General features: G+C 61.7%; 1 protein-coding gene across 2 annotated transcripts in view; it reads right to left on the reverse strand.

Moving 5' to 3' along the window:
- Window positions 1-1,745: 1,745 nt before the first annotated feature.
- The window catches only part of CUX1 (cut like homeobox 1), a 365,888-nt gene continuing 351,398 nt past the window's right edge, over window positions 1,746-16,235 (reverse strand). For both annotated transcript variants that reach the window (XM_045819309.1, XM_045819308.1), the window contains exons 15-23: window positions 9,958-10,085; window positions 9,356-9,422; window positions 8,666-8,778; window positions 5,869-5,985; window positions 4,862-4,945; window positions 4,194-4,250; window positions 3,694-3,774; window positions 2,867-2,931; window positions 1,746-2,608 (exon numbers count right to left, since the gene is read on the reverse strand). In XM_045819309.1, the coding sequence (XP_045675265.1) occupies window positions 2,539-2,608; window positions 2,867-2,931; window positions 3,694-3,774; window positions 4,194-4,250; window positions 4,862-4,945; window positions 5,869-5,985; window positions 8,666-8,778; window positions 9,356-9,422; window positions 9,958-10,085 (782 nt within the window). In that variant the 3' untranslated portion in view covers window positions 1,746-2,538. The remainder of the gene's footprint in view (window positions 2,609-2,866; window positions 2,932-3,693; window positions 3,775-4,193; window positions 4,251-4,861; window positions 4,946-5,868; window positions 5,986-8,665; window positions 8,779-9,355; window positions 9,423-9,957; window positions 10,086-16,235) is intronic.

Raw genomic sequence — 16,235 nt, forward strand, 5'->3', positions numbered from 1 at the left:
TCTCCCCTCCTCTCCCTCTTGCCCCCAGCCCCAGGCCCTCAGCCTCCACAAGCAGTTAGAGCAGCTCTTCCCTGCTCCAGCTAAACCCTCTGCAGCCCTACCTCTGGCAGTTCTGTGGTCTGCCAGGGAGCGCCTCCATCTGTTGCTTTCCTCTTGCAGAGTGCCCTTAACCTTTCCCAAAGCCATTTCGCACCTAATTTCCCAGGAAGCAGGGCAGGCAAGGAAGGGTTTTTATCCCAGTCTTGTGGATGGAAGGTGTGGGGCCTTGAGAGGGACAGTGGGTTGGTGAAGGTGAAGACTGGCCTGGAGCCTGCCTGGACCTCCTGCCCCCGAGCCCTGGGGCGCCCTCCACATGGGCACTGAAGCAAGGCAGGCCTTGTCTGAGGCCCTGAAACTGAGCCCCTCCCCTTCCACACGCATACAAGCTGCACTCTCGGCAGGACATGGCCAGCAAACATTTAACGAAAGCTTAGGTGTGGACCAGCCATAGACTGGAGCTCCGCGCTGGCCGGGAACCAGGAGACCTGTGAATGAGGCTGGGAGGGACTTAGGAATGTGAGAGGGGGGAGGGAGACCGCCTGTGGGGTGTGAGAGAAGAGAGGGAGGCTCTGCACTGGGTGATGGGGCTGTGGACCCCACCCTCCTGGGAGATGGAAGAACCTGGCCCCCAGTGGACTAACCTGGTCCCAAGTAGTAGGCTGAGGTCCACTGATGGGCTGTCATTGGTCAGAGAGGGTCCTGGGAAACAGAACCCTGGGAACGCTGGTAAGTCTGATCCCCAGGGAGGAGGAAGTGAGGAGGAGCAAGTTGTTTAGTGACTCTGACGGGACTCTGACGGAGGAGGAGGAACTAGTGGGAGAAGTGGAAGTGACTAGGGTCGGGAGGGGTAGTGAGGAGAGGAGGGGCTGATTAGTCAAGAGCACATTTGTCCTGGGGACGGGAATGAGGGTCGGGAGGATCGGTTTATCTGGTGTCCCTGAGGGCAGGAGGTTCCGAGGTCTTGGAGGAAGTTGTGATGGGGCAGATGATGAGGGGAGTGGGGGTGGGATGCCCCCAAAGGGGGCCCCTGGATGCACAAACTCTAGAGTGTTTAGGGCTGAGACAGGGATTAGCACGGAGGACTCTGCCTAGGTGGGCTGCAGGGTGGGAGCTGGGTTTGGAGCCAGAGTTTCAGGCCACCTGGCCAGTGAGGGAATGCCAGCCACCACAGACTAAGAGGAAGCTCCTCGTCTGGGTGGGTGGGGATCTGCATGGGTGGGGCTGGGCTGGGGGCCAGGCAGCCTGGAATCTATGGCTCAGAGGTGCCCCTATGCAAGGCTGGCACTCAGGGGGCTTGGTGGGCATGGGCTCCACAGTGCCTGGCAAGCAGGGCCCCAAGGGAAGGGACACAGACAGACAGGGCGTGACGGGAGAGCACAGCTCCAGGGCGCCCAGACGGAAGCAGGGATTCCCCAGGAGCTGACGTCACATCCAACACACGTCACACATTCAACCACAGTCTGATGGGTCTTTCAAAGAAGGAATGGATTTCTCTTTCTGATTGGGTTGCTGGTCTGCCCACGAGAACCGAGACACTGGGTTTAGGTTTCAGCAAAGCTCTGGACCCAGTTGTGGGATTCCTGGATGGAAGAAGGGGCAGAGACCTGCTGTGTGCCAGGGGCCACGCAGAGCCCCAGCTCCTCGTGTGCGCTGCTGCAGGCGCCCACCAGCCTCCCACAGCCCCAGTCACAGGGCGCTAGCACCAGTGTGGTTGCAACCGTGTGTTTATTCAAAGCGTGCAAAGCTGAACGTGCAAGTGCAAACTGAACTTAGGAAGGTCTGCCTGTGGCCCTGAGGTGGCGTGCTGAGATGTTCTGCTTGGCTAAGGAGCACCTGGCCGCTCAGACCAGCCCGTGGGTCTGAAGAGCCTGTGGCATGGGGTGCCCACTGGAGCCTCCTCGCCTGGAGGCCAGAATACCTTGCTAAAGAATAAAGCAAAAATCAGTGGTCTGGGGGCAGGGAGTGGGTAACAGAAACTCATGCCCTCTGGGGCTCCTCAGGGGTGGGGTGGAATGTGACAAAGGCAGGCTGAGGGGATGGACTCAAAGGCTGCTGGCCTGCAAGGAAGGGTCCTCTATCTCTTGGAGGTGGTGGTGGGTCCTCGGGGAGCCCTAGGGGATCCCAGAGCCTGGCACAGAGAGGCCAGGGGATCCCAGCTGGATTAACCATGGCCAGAGACAGTGGGAAGTCAGAGTCTCGGCACCTCTGCCATCAGAGCTGGTGGTCAGGCTGGGGGGAGGGCCCAGACTGGAGCACTGGCTGAGACGGGGCCCAGCTGGGCCAGGCCTTGGGACTTTCTGGGCCTAGGAGGCCTGAAGTGGCAGAGACATTCTTTTAAAGGGGCCCACGGGGACCTGGGACCCCTGGAACTCTTGGGCAGAGGGCAAGGGCAGTTTCCTCGGGGGATTCTCCAGGGAAGTCTAAGTGATTAGAAGCGGCTGAATAAGCAGGGGGTGGGGGTGCTGTCATCACTGGTGTGAGCGGGGCGGCCCCGGGGTGTCACTGCCACAAGTCCCCGGCTGCGGCCCCGTTGTCATTCTCGTGGAACTTGTGCAGGTGATCGGCAAACCTGTGGGGCACAGAAACCTTTGCTGTCATCAGGCGTAAAAAGGAGAGAAGTGTGTGTGTGCGTGTGGGGGGGCGGGAGTGGGAGGCATAGAGATCTCCAGGGGTTGTGCACCGTGTGATGGGGTGGGGGCTGAGCAGAGTGGGCATGTGGGGGGCTGTGGGGTGGACCTGAGTGGGGGGGCAGTGGTGGGGGCCTAGGGGAACAGAGGACAGAGGAGGAGCTCTGGGGGGCTGTGGCGGGATTGGCGGGTGTCCTCACTTCTTGGCGCAGAAGGTGGTGCAGTCCCTCTCCACGCTCTCGCTCCACGCCAGCTTGTAGAGAACCTGGCCGGGCAGAGACCCTGTGAGCTGCCCGTCCCGCAGGCCCTGCGGCCTTGGGAGGCTCTCATGGCCCCAGGGCGGCCGGGCCTTGGAGATGCTCCTGTGCCTGCCTGTGGCAGAGACGGCCAGACAGGCCTGCGTGTGGATGTGCCACCCCTGACAGTTTTGGGTGCACCGCCAGCAGGGCCAGGGCACGCTGGGCTCCGGGGTCAGACTGGGAGCTCAGGCCAGCCATACAGGGGCCATCTTGGCTGTGGCCTCGCTGGGGCTGGGGGTCTCCGAGGCTGGAGCCCTCTGCAGCCAGCCCTGTGCTCTCCGCTCCCCCAGCTCATGTAGTGTCACTAGGGGCTGGATGTGCCACGCCCACTGACAGGAACGGGCCTCTGCACCCGAGCAGATTCACTTCAAAAGGTGCCTTCTTTGTGCAGCCCACCTGGCTGTCCCTTAGAGGAGTTAGTGAGACCCTCAGGCTCCAGACAGCAGCCTTCCCGTCCATCAGGCCCGTCCAGGCCCAGGTCCCGGATGGAGTGGCCAGGCCTCTTCTGTGCAGGGCAGGGCTGCTGCCCCAGCCAGAGGGCCCGATGGGTGGGCTTGTCACCCCCAGGGTGGGCTGAGGCCCTCGAAGGGGAGAGAAGTGGCCAAGAGCAGAGGGTGGGGCTTGGGGATGGCCTGGGTGCCAGGTCACAGTACCAGGGTCCCTTCTGCCCCTGGGAGTCGGGGGTGGGGGCATGGTGGGTGCTCCCTGACCACCGGCCAGATGCTCACCAGGAAGACCAAGCAGTGCAGGAACAGCGTGTAGAAGAAGCCGATGGTGCGTGCCATCTTGTTTGAGAGAACCAGCCGCCCCTGAGGAGCAAGCAAGGTGTGGGATGGGCACGGGACAGGCCTCACCTCTGGCAGGGCTGCCCCGGGCTCCTGTGGAAAGGCCCCGGGGCAGCAGGGGCAGGGAAGGGAGGGCTGTGGGCTCCCATTCGGCCGGGAGTTCAGGCTCCAGGAATTCTAAGGAATGCTCCCCTCCCCCAGCAGGACTCCAGAATCTACCACAAATGGTGCTCTGAGAGGAGCTGTCCCAGTGGGGAAGGGCCCTGCTCTGGGTCACACAGCTTCTCTTGGCAGGGCATGTGAGGGGTTGGTGGTGTCCCTGGGGCTCCTCCAGGCTGGGCTGGAGGGCACAGGTGATGAGGTGGCCCGTCAGGGTTGGTGTCTCAGGGGGCCAGAGACAGAGCTCAGGCCTCTCCCAGGTGGGCACAGGGGAGGGGTCTCACCATGCTGAGTGTGGCCTTGTCCCAGGGGCTGAGGCTCAGGTACTTCCGCTGCCGCTCCTGAAGTGGGAGGGATAATGTGGAGAGGACCCCAAAGGACCCCAAAGCCTGGGCTCACTGCAGAAGGGACCCTGCCCCGCTGTCCCTGCAGAATGCCAGGGGGCTGCCAGGGGCCTCCCTGGTGCCCAGTCCTACGCGGCATGACGCCCCAGGCTGCACCCAGGGACAGCTGCCTCCTGCTTTTAGTGGTGGCCCATCCCACCACGGGACAGTCTTCCCGGGCAGGGCTTCTGCGGCCTGAGAGGTGCGGGAGGGGAGTTACAAGGATGGGGAGGCTGCTGTAGGGCACTGGGGATTCCACCGGGAATTCTTTGCTTGGCTGCCTGCACCCCCAGGGCGTACACCTGGGTTAGTCCATTTGCTGTCATGCACCCTCACCTGGCTGCCAGGCAGGTGTTCTAGAACTCTGGGCCTGCCTGGGGTGGACCCTAGGCCTTCATGGACCACCGTGGGCACGCAGGCTGCCCTGGTGGTCTGCTGTGTGGGTGCAGCGGGGGCCTGGGCTGCCTGAATGGACTGGGGCTGGTGGATCGGGGAGGCTGAGGCCAGGGGCATGGGTGGCTTCTCCAGACATCCCTGCCCGGTCCGGCCTGGAGGCCCAGCTCACACACCCGCTTGCTGAAGGAGGAGAAGGGGTCCAGGCGCTCCTCATACTGGGATGAGTACCGCAGCTCTGTGTCGTCGCTGCTGCCGCCCTGTGGGGTGGGGGGAGGAGAGACCAGTCATGGGGCCCAACAGGAAGGCCTGGGCAGAGGGACAGCAAGCTAGCAGGGTCACGCGGGAGCCTCAGCAGCACAAGGAAGGTGGGGAAGGGGGCCCACGGTGACGGTGAATGTGGCTGGGGACAGAAGTCCGGGGGCACTATCTGGGGTCAGAGTTCTCCCCCAAGGTCAGGGCCTCAGTGCCTCAGGGCAGGTACTGGGATGTATAACACAGACAGGGCTGGGCCGCAAGTGGGGAGGTGGGTTTCGAGGGGACTGGATGGGAGTGTGTGGGGTGGCTGTGGGGAGCAGACATGCCCCTGAACAACCAGAGGAAGCCCAGCCAGCCTCCCGTGTGTTACCAGTCTGTAGAGTATGGGCGCCCTCTGGTGGCCAGAGAAGGGCTCCAACGGGTGAAATTGGGGCTAGTGGCTGAGGGTCAGGTCTCCGGGAGACACCCAGCCAGAAGTGTGACGGTCCCGCCCTTCTACTGCCTGCCAGTGTCTCCACAGTCACAGAAGGGTTTCCTTGCATGAGGTAGCCCCCTGTGAGGCCTGAGGTCTTAGCGAAGCCAGCGGCAGCCCTCCTGGGCTCAGAACAAAGTGAGTAGTTTTCTGCTCTGTTCTCGTGGTTTTTGATATTGGACCAAATTCTGGTATGGTTTTCCAACAAATGTCAGTGTGTGTCCCCTGCCTCTCGGTGTACCTCACCCCCTCCTGGCTGGTTCTGATGGATGAACCTCTCTACCAGGGCCCCACTGCCGGGGTCTCCCTAGCTCCTGCGGGCCCTGGCAGGCAGAGGGGTCAAGTGTCCTGGTACCGCCCAGTGGGTCACTACCCCGCCCCCTGCCTTGGAGTGCCCGGCCCCCTCTCTCCCGGCATGGTATCTGTGGGGCTGAAACTGCGGAGAGCACTCACCCGGCCAGGGTAGCTCTGCAGGAACTTGATTTTCTCAAAGAGCTTGATGTTGTCGGCGCGCAGGCTGTCCAGCTCACTCTGCAGGGCTTGGATGGTGTGCTGGGCCATGCGGTTCTCCTGTGGGAGGCAGGGCGGGTGGGCAGGCAGGCCGGGACCATGGTGGTGGGGTGGCAGGAGAGACCTTCACGCAGGTACAGGTGCTGCTCTGCTGCCTGGAGTGGCCTCTTTGCCTGGGCCATCTCTTTGACCTACTGAGACCCCATTCTCAGCTTTTAAAAATTATTATTGGCTGCTGTGGCTCAGTGGATTGAGCACTGGCCTGTGAACCAAGGGGTCGTTGGTTTGATTCCTGGTCCGGGCACATGCCTGGGTTGTGGGCCCGGTCCCCAGTAGGGGGCACTTGAGGGGCAACCACACGTTGATGTTTCTCTCCCTCTCTTTATCCCTCCCTTCCCCTCTCTAAAAATAAATAAATAAAATCTTAAAAAAATAATTATTATTGACATAGAATACATATAATGTAAACATCACTGTTTTTAAGTTCACAGTTCTGTATTTCTTTTTTAGTATCTTCACCATTCCATCCCCACCACTCCCAGAACGCCTCATCCTCCCAGTAAGAAGCCTAGTCTGTGAGCAGGTCCGCCGCCCCCGCCCACGCAGCCGCTGTCCCACTGCTGGCTCAGCGCCTCCGCCTGCTCTGGACGCTGCACGTAAAGGGAGTCGGACGCCGTGTGATTTTAGTTTGCTGATCCAGGGGCACAGCGAAATGGGATCTCAGCTTTCAACTCATTCAAGTCCTTAAATAGGCTTTTCCTTCACATTGTCGAACATTCAAACAGGACTAGAAAAGGATGTGGCAGGATGGCGATTCCCCCCAGATTAAACACGGAATTACCAAGTGATCCAGCAATTCCACGTCTGGGGATACAGCCCCAAGGACTGAAAGCAGGGCCTTGAAGAGATATCTGTACCCCCACGTTCCTAGCAGCTTTATGCACAGTGGTCAAGAGGTGGGCGACCCAAGTGGTCGGCGACAGACAAATGGGTAAATGAGGGTGGTCTGTACGCAATGCAATGTGTCTCAGCTAAAGGAGACGGAAATGCTGACACCTGCTGCAACGTGGAGAAAGCTGGAGGACACTGTGCTGAGCGAAATAAATCAGTCACGAAAAGAGCGATACCGTGTGATTCTGCTCCTGTGAGGTACTTAGAGTGGTCATTCAGAGAGACAGAGAGGGCAGAATGGGGCGGGGCGGGGGCGGGGGAGGGGCGTCAGTGTTCGCGGGCGTGGAGTCCCAGGTTGGGAAAGGGTTCTACACGTGGATGATGGTGAGTGCATTTAATGCCACTGAACCACACACTTAGAAATGGTTAAGATGGTAAATTTTATGTCATATGTGTTTTGCCTCAAATTTTAAAAGGTGTGTGATCAAAAGTCTAGATTTTTAAAGCAGAAGATAGAATACTTGGCACTTTTCCCCCTCCCACCTAATTTAGTTTGAAGGCTTTCTTTTAAGGGCCGCACAGCATTCCAGCATGCCGTCCGCGGGCCGGGGTGGGTGTGTGGGTGCTCCCGCCCACGGCCTGTGAGGGGCAGCTGTGAGGAGCGCATCCTTGGCCAGCCCTTGTGTGAAGCCTCATGAGCCTGGGTCACAGGGGGTTCCCCTGGATGGGGCCCACTCTCGTCGCCGGACCAGCACTGGGCCTGGCCTGCAGGGGGCGCTCAGTAAATGTCTGTCTGCCCCGGTCTGAGCCTGGAAACCCCACGGAGGGGAACTGTGAGTTTGGAGAGGAAGGGTCTAGAACTTGTATCACCAGGGCAAGCAGTGGCTCTTGGAGAAGAATGGAGCTCTTCCTGGTTCCTGTCCCTCCTGGGAGGATGATCAGGGGGACTTGGCTCTACAGGATGGGGGGTCTGCAGAGTCCCAAAGGCTAGGATGGTGCCACCTCTGGGTGTTCCCCTGGTCTGTCGCTGGCCTTCTGCACTCTGGATCCAGTGGGGACGCCCTGGAGGCTTTACAAGAAACTGTGTGCTCCTGCTCCTTTGACTCCGTCCCCGACCCTCTCCGGTCCCCAGTCCCCTACTCCTCCAGGACCACTGCCCTCCTGCTGGTGCCGTCACCACCGACGCACCAACTGCGCCTGCGCGGAAGCGCCTCACGTTAAAGGCCCAGATGCCACGGGACCAGCCACCTTTGCAGACCGCCCCTTTCTCATGGCGCCCCTCCAGGAAGGCTGCCAGCTCGCTCTCTCAGCCCCACAGAGCCCGTGGCGTCCTTAGACCGTTCATCTCTATAGATCTCAACAGACCCTCCTGTCTCCAACCTGCCCCCCTGTCTCCACTCCCCCATCTGGTTCACGTGGTTCTTCCCGGAGGGTGGCAACCACTCCCCAGACACCGCCTGGGGCCAGGCTTCTGTCCTGAGCTGTCTGTCCGACTGGTAGTGTGGTTCCTCTGCTTAACTGCTTCACTGGTGCCCCAACCTGGCGGTGAGGCGCTCGCCTGGCAACTCTGTTTCCCATTGCCGCCCTGGAATGACCTAGAATGACTTGCCCTCCCCGCTGGCTTGTCTCATGTCTCTGCTCAGGTAGTCACCTCCACCTGGGATGTCCGACTCCTCTTTCAAAGCCCAGTGTGGCAAAGCCTCCTCCAGGAAACCCTCCCCGACTACACAAAACAAGTCTAGTCCCACTGCAGTTTATGGGCTGTGACACGTCTTCTCCCCCAAGCCTGAGTGTCCCCCACTGTGTCTTCAGGGCCAAGGACTGTAGGGAAGCGAAGCCCGGGACTCACAGCCTCCAGCTCCTGGTTCCGGGCCCGGAAGCGCTCCCGTTGGCTGGAGATGATGGAGAGCAGAGAGTCCACCTGGCCCTCGGGGAGGGTGCCGCTGGCTGGTGCTGCAGGTCCTAGGGAGGAGGGGACAGTGTCTTGGGGTGGCAGGAGTCAAAGCCTAGCAGGCGCCCTCAGATTGGGGGTCCCAGTCCCGAGGAAGCTCCGCCTGGGGGACAGGGAGGAGTAGGACAGGAGAAGGGAGGCCCCGGAAGGGGAGGCCCTGCCCACGCTGTCGGAGGGTCGGCTCCAAGCTTCCACCCGTACTCTGTACTTGGATCGAAGACCCTGCACACGTCAGACTGGGCACCCCAGCTCCAGGGGGAGCACGGGGACTCCGAGGGTGCTCGGAGGCGGTGAGTCTCCTGCCCCGAGTTCTGGCCTCTGCACTGCAGGAGGCCGCCTCCCTTCCAGCTCCGGGAGCTCTCTGGCTGCATTTCCACGCCAAGGCCTCCCTGGGGAGCGGCCCCCACCCACCAGCCCTCTACAAGCCACTGGCAGGGTCAGAGGGCGTCAAGGCCTCAAGGGGGCAGTGTGTCAGGCTGAAGCCTAGAAAGGCAAGTGGTACCAGGGCTCCGGCTGCACCACCTCCTCCCCCTTCCCTGCTCCCAGCTGGCCCGGGCTGCATGGGGCGCTGGGTCGGCCCCTCCTCACCATAGAACAGGGCTGTGGCCTCTTTGATGGGCTCTGGGATCTTCTCCAGGCTGTGCTCAGCCGCACCCTGCAGTGAGAGGAAGGGGTGGGGGAGGCACCTTCATGTGCGGCATTGAAACATCCTTCCAAGGTGCCAAGCAAAGTGGGGGATGAGGAGCAGTTGGCTGGTCTGCTGGTAGGGGCGGGCATAGTGGTGGCCGCAGGAGGGCCTGGAGAGGCCGCTAAGCATGGGCCACCAAAGGAAGGCAGGGTGACCCTGGCCTGCCAGCCAGCCTGCTGCGTGTCCTGAGCCAGTCCAGCTTCTCCCCTGAGCCCCTTTTCTTCATTTATAAAGTGGGGGGCGGTGACATGATGACCTCCAAGGACGCTTTGGGTTCCAGCCACTCATGATGTTGAGGCCTCATGTCTTCTTGCTGTGAGATGGGTGGTAACCCTGGCCTCGCTTCTGTCCAGAGCTCCAGGGCAGACGTCCAAGCCAGTGCCTGCCTCTCTGCCCTGTGTCCTGGCCTCCTGAATCGGGCCTTCAGGTGAAGGGAACAGGCAAAACCCAGAGGAAGAGCCCGAGCAGGTGGTGAGGGGGAGGGCGTGGAGGGTGGGCTCACCTCGGCATCTGGCCGCTGGATGGACTGGATGGTGCTGAGATCTTGCTCCAGGCGGGCGATCAGCTCCCTCTGCTCAGCCGCTGTGGCCACAGCCTCGGTGACGTGGACCTGCAGCTCCGCACAGCGTCCTGTTGCCAAAGGAAGACGTGGTCATCAGAGGGAGCCTGGTGGGACCTCGGTGCCATCCGCCCGGCCTGCCTCTCCAACCACCAGCCAGCGAGTGGGACTCCTGGGGGCCTCAGGGAAGTGCCGGCGGCTCCTTCCCCACCTTCCACTGTCCACGAGACCACCATCCGAGAGGCCAGCAGGGTCAGGGGCACCACTGGCCCCAAGAACTCTCTATGCCCACAAACTTCCCTGGGTAGGGGAAGGTGCCCAGGGCAAGGATTTAGGAGGAACGGGTCGACCCCGGCTCTGCCACGACCAGCTGGGTGAGCCTGGCCAGCCGCCTCCCTCTCCAGGCCTCACTCTGCCCTGTCCCCAGGGAAAAGAGGTTGAACACAAGTCCCAGTTTTCTCCCAGGCTGCTGCCCTGGGTCAATGCCCAGAGGAGGCCTCAGGGGTCGCAGAGGTGGAGAGAGGTACAGGAGGTGCCGGTGGGGGGAGGGGGCAAGGGGCCCCGCCTCTGGAGCCAACACCAGTGCCTCTCACCCATGGGCCCCTGTACACTGGTGGGGATGGGGTGGAGCCCCAGGAATCCCCTGACTCACGGCTCTGTCCCTCTTCTCCACCTGAGTGCTATCTGTCTTTACCACATAGCAAATCCAAAATAATTCTGTGTGGAGACGTTCCTGCCCTTTCGGGAGGTGGGAGATGTTGGGGAGGCCTCCCAGCCCAGCCCCCGCGGGAGCCTTCAGCAGCTACTGGCAGGGAGGACCGTGGTGGCCTGGGGGCCAGGCAGACCTGAATGTCAGCTCTGCCTCTGCTTCTGGTTGGCTGTGTGGCTCTGGGCAGCTAAACCCCTTGGTCTGGGCCTCACTTGTAAAATGGGAGGACAACAAACCTTTTTCAGGGCCCTAGAGAGGGAGGCGTAAGCTCTGAGGCACAGGATGCTGTCCTTTGCGGGGTGGGGGGGGGGGGGCTGTGGACAGCATGGCCACCAGAGGGCACTGTGGCCTCAGAAATGTTCCAGGCTGTGCAGTGCAAGACAGGCTCTGAGCCTTCCTGGTGGACTCACCCTTCACTGTGCACCCTGCTGGCCAGCGGCCAACCCAGGCCTGGCTGGGCTCAGGCCCCTGGTCCGGGCTGGGGCACCGGCTTCAGCCCTACCTGCTCCATCTCCTAGGTGCCTGCTGTATGCCAAACACTTTACACACCTCACAATAGCTTGGTCAGTCTGGACAGATGATCCCCGTTCTACAGACAAACTGAGGCCAGGCCCTGGGGTGTCCACCCCAGCCATGTCCGAGCCCTTCCCCAGGGAAGGCCCTGCTGGTTCAGAACCTGAATAGCTTCCTTCCTTCAGGTATCACTGGGCCCTCTTTGTATCTGGCAAGCAGGTGGTGTCGGCAGACGTGAGGGGTCTGAGGTAGGGCTGGGGGAAGAGGCTGGACCCTAGGGCAGGGCCAAGTAAAGAAGGGAGGCCTGTGGGTGGCAGGGCTGGGGTCTGGCCTGCAAGAGCTCCATGCAGACCCCGTGGGCGAGAGGCCCGAGCGCCAGAGCCCGCTGGCCTGGGGTGGCGTCCTTGGCGCCAGGTCTGTGGGATGGGCCTGAAGAGCAGAGTCACCTTGCCGCAGGACCCGTGCTTAGGAGGTGAGGTGGACGGGAGTCGTGGTGAGATGTGGGAGAGGGACCTTGGGAGGGGACAGGTTCAGTTCCGGCCACTGGGTACCCATAAGGACGGCCGCAAACAGGAGCACTTCCAAAAGTGGTGTTGGGACCGATCCCGTGGGGTGGGCAGACAGGCCCCAGCACAAGTGGAGGGCGTGGAACCCAGAGAAGGCTCAGGTGAGAAGCACCCCGCTTCCAGGGACGGGGGCCTCAGGGGCAGGGGGACAGGGCTGAGGGGGAGAGCCTATGAGAGGCGGCCCAGCAGGGCGAGCCCTGTCCCCAGAGGCCCGCACGCAGTGCGGCGCAGAGGGGAAGCATGGCGAGGGTTGGACGCAATGCCGTGAGATGACAGCATTTTATTTTGTCTGTCATCGGTCTGTGGCCACCCCAGCATGGCCTCAGCCAGGACCCTGTGGTAGGAGCAACTTGCAGCTCCTGGAGCCACCTGTGGGCATGGGGGAGACGTGGGGGTCCCCAGGCTGGTTTTTCTGTGTACCTGTGTCTGCACCTGCAGGTAAGGGGTTGGGCACACAGGTCCCGGACAGCAGACTCCCCGTCCTAGGCAGCCCCAGCCAGCCAGTGCCGGGACACTTTGTTACGCTGGCCTGGGGAGCCTGCTGCCGCTGTGGCACACGCTCCAACACACACGAGCACGGGGTTAGCTGCTAAACTGATCTCTGGGGTGCAAGGCTGAGTGTTGGGGTAGCTATCCCTGAAGGGGTGGTGCTGGGTGAAACTGAGGGCCGGCTGGCTGTGGTTCCCAGCAGACCTGGAGGACAGCTTCCCGTGAGTCCCAGCAAAGAAGCTGGGCACGGGCAGAAGACCCGAGGAGACCTGGACATTGTCCGGGAGCCCGGCTGGATCCCAGCCACGACCTGTCGTTCCATGCTGGGGGGATGAGGCGGCCAGGAGACTGACCACATGGGCACCCCTGATGGAGGGGTGCCCCCGCTGTGCTCAGCCTCCCACCCAGGGAAGGGAAGAGCAGCAGCTCAGGGAGCCTGAGTGTGGGGAGTTGGACACGTGGGCCTGAGGCCGGAGATGCAGGCCGGTGGGAGCTCCCTGCACGGGGCTGGCTGAGCACTGCCCCCTCCACCCCCTCCGCCCCCGCCCCGTCCCAGCAGCAGACGTGGAGCGCACTGAGTGCTGCGGCAAGAATGGCCAGAACCTCCTGGAACGCCCACGTTCTCAGGGGTGACCTGGAATACACCCGGAAAAGAGGAGGCAGGAGGCGGGATGGAAATTGAGAGAATGTGCTAAGGCTCCGAGTTGAACAGGGGCCATCAGTGGGCAAGGAGGGGTCACCGGTTTCCCTAGAAAGGCTGCATGCGGCCCTGGCCAGGTAGTGCAGTTGGTCAGAGCTTTGTTTCAATACGCCAGGGTTGCGGGTGGGCTCCCTGGTCAGGGCACATACAAGAAGCAACCAAGAAAAACGCATGAATAAGTGGAATAACAAGTGTTTCTCTCTCTCAAATCAATTAAAAAAAGAAAAAAAAGAAAAGACAGACTGAGTGAGGTAAGGGCTGGAGTGAATCTGCTGGTGAGCATTCGGTCCAGGGAGCAGTGGGCCAGAAGCAGTAGGGGCGTGGAGGAGGGACCCGGGGACCACTGGGGACAGACGCCCCACTGGGCTGCATGATGGGCGAGCCTGGTGGGAGGGGTGTGCTCAAGGGGGAGGGTCTTCGGGAGTATAGAACAAGCAGAACAGGGTATCTGCAGTGGGGAGGGGCCTGTGGAGGGGGAGAGGCTGCTCCTTGGCGGGGGGGAGTGGAGAGAGATCTCTTGGCCTCTTCAAGGTGGCAGGGCCCCTTTGAGATGGGCCCATGGCAGCCTTCTATCCTTAAGAGAGTCCATGGAATCATGCCCTTCTGGGAGAATCTGAGAAGGCTCCCTAGAGGATACATTTCACAAAGGGGAGAAACATCAAAGCGAGGTCAAGGTCAAGACTTAGAAGACGGGACTATAACTTAAGAACAAGGCACTATTTCTGACTGCAGACTGATTACACACAGAACCTTATCTCGACTGGACGTATCACAACGGCAGGGCCTGGGGCACTGTGTCCACAGTTTTCCTGAGAGTGGGGCCCTGCGTCATTCCATCGTGGGCCGTGGGCAAGCCAGGCAGGCGCTCTGCAGCTGCTCAAACACATCGCCTCTCCGCCGGGACAGCTCTGAGGGCAGCCGAGCCACTCACACAGCCACCCGGCCCTGCCTCTGCACCTGTCCGTGCCCGCAGGTGCCAGCCCCTCACTCCCACGCAGGGGGTCCCCCAGCAAGTGCCCTCTCTCCTGTGGCCTCAGCTCTGGCCTCTTCTTTCCACAGGCACACGGCCATGTTCTCCTGCCCGACCCTTCCTCTGGGCTCCGCCGCCCCCTTCAGCAAACTGCCTGAAGGAGCCGTCTATTCTGTGTTCACTCCTCTAGGCCCTTCCTGTCAGGGTCAACGGTCTGTGCCAAGGTCACACACTGCTGTGTGCTGAGCCCTCGTCTTGCTGACCCATCAGCACCCGGCTCCAGGTCCCTGTGCCCTCCCGGGCCTCCTGTCTGGCTCGCCGCTCCTCCTCAGCTTCCCTCCCTGGTTCTACTCCTCCGAAGCTGGGAACCCTGCTGCCCGGGGGCACTGTGCCTGCACACGCCTCTCTCCTCCCGCTCACTCTGCACCTCGAGGGCCCTGGATAAGCCGGTGACTCTCCAAGCATCGCTCCAGCACACACCTTTGCCGGGCTCACTCTCTACTGGGATGGTAACTCAAACGAACGGGTATGAACTGAAGCCCGACACCGCCCTGCCCCCGCTGCCCGCCCCAGCCTGCTTCACGGCCGCAGGGCCGCCGTCGCACAGCCCCCGTTGCACAGCCCCAGGGTGCAAGGCCATCCTCCAGCGGCCCAGACCTATCCCTTGGGGGGTGTCCACCTTGTCTTTCCTTTCTTGCACGGAACCTGTCCCAAGTCCTGTTTTTGGCTCTACCTTCAGAGAGTACATCCAGAACCAGCCACTTTTCGCCACTGCCGCCACCTGGTCCAAGTCACAAGCTCTCATCTCAATTATGGCAACAGCCTCCTCACTGGTCCCCCTTTCCCGCCCTCACCCCCAAAACTGAGTCACACAGCCGCCACCAGAGAACCTTTTAAACAGCAGGATCGGATCACACTCTGTTCAAACCCTCCAGCGGCCCCCACAGCCCTCGGTGCAACAGCCAAGGCCCCGCCATGGCCCCCAAGGCCCCGCTGGTCTGCCCTTTGGCTCCTCGGTTCCAGCTACACCGGCTCCTGGCATGTGCGCGCCACGGGGCCTTTGCACTCGCTGTTCCCCTGCCTGGGGTGTTCTTCCCTTGGGTTTGCACGGTTCGCTCCTCACCCATCAGACTGCTCGGGTGCTACCTGCACAGTGAGGCCCAGCCCGCCCACCCGGCTGAACACGTTAACCCGCCCACTTGCTCCCCCAGGCCCCACAGCTTATTTCCCCCCATGACATTTACCACTGTCAAAGCCACTATGTAATTTGCTCACTTATGATTGCCGCTTGTCTCCCCTCTAGAAGGGAAGTTCCAGGTCTGCCCCCTGCAGTGCCCCGGCCAGGGCCCAGAGCAGCAGTGCACGCCGGCCCTTCCTGAGTGTCAGCTGACTGGCTGAGTGGGTTCTGCCCGGCACGGGGCACTGCTGGCTGGGCCCGTCAGCGAGGGCCCGGCAGGGCCCAGCCGCCTCTGCCGGTCCCACCACCCGACGGCACCAGCCAGGCCCCGCCACTGGGGCCGCACACGTGCCAGCGCAAAGCCCCGGGGTGACCTGCACCTTGCGGAGGAACGCGCACTTCGTGGAGCGGTTGGGGGCACCCCCGCCTGCTGGCAGATGCTCTCCGCCCCACCGGAGCCCTTCCAGACGTCAGACAGGACAGGCCTCGCCCACAGCTGCCCCCTCCTGGCTTCGCTCTCATCGACAACGGGGTTCCGTGCGCCCGTCCCCAGCACGGCACATGCTGTCCCTCCAACATGTCTCTGCCCCTTTCAGGGCCGCCCTCTGGAAGCCCCACCCTTTCCCAAGTAGCTGGCCACAGGCCCCACAGTACCAATGAGGCCCAGCCCAGGCTGTGGTTCTGCACTGGGCCTGCCTCCCCTCTGGGCTGTGAGTGACTTGAGGCCAGCGGACACCTAGGCTGGCGCACGGAGCATTCCTGTGTCCCCGGCACAGAGCATTTCTCAGTGGTCGTCTGCCGACTAGATCCGTGAGGGAGCTCCGTCACGCTGACCTCAGCGCTATTGCTACCTGGGACAGGTCATTCTTCGTGGGTGTGGGGTGGACTCTCCTATACATTGTAGGGAGTTTATCAGTGTCTCTGGCCACTCTTGAGATGCCAGTAGCACCCCTGTCCACTTGTGACAGACCAAAATGTCTCCAGACATCGCCGAATGTGTTGAGGACAAAGTCACCCCGCATTGAGAACCAAGGTCCCAGAGGATCTGGTCTCCTCAGACGTGGGAGGCTTCTGGGCTCGGCCGTGAAGGGGCGGGG

This window comes from Phyllostomus hastatus, unplaced genomic scaffold (assembly GCF_019186645.2).
Source record: "Phyllostomus hastatus isolate PE091 unplaced genomic scaffold, TTU_PhHast_1.1 phas_scaffold_385, whole genome shotgun sequence".
Taxonomy (NCBI): Eukaryota; Metazoa; Chordata; class Mammalia; order Chiroptera; family Phyllostomidae; genus Phyllostomus; species Phyllostomus hastatus.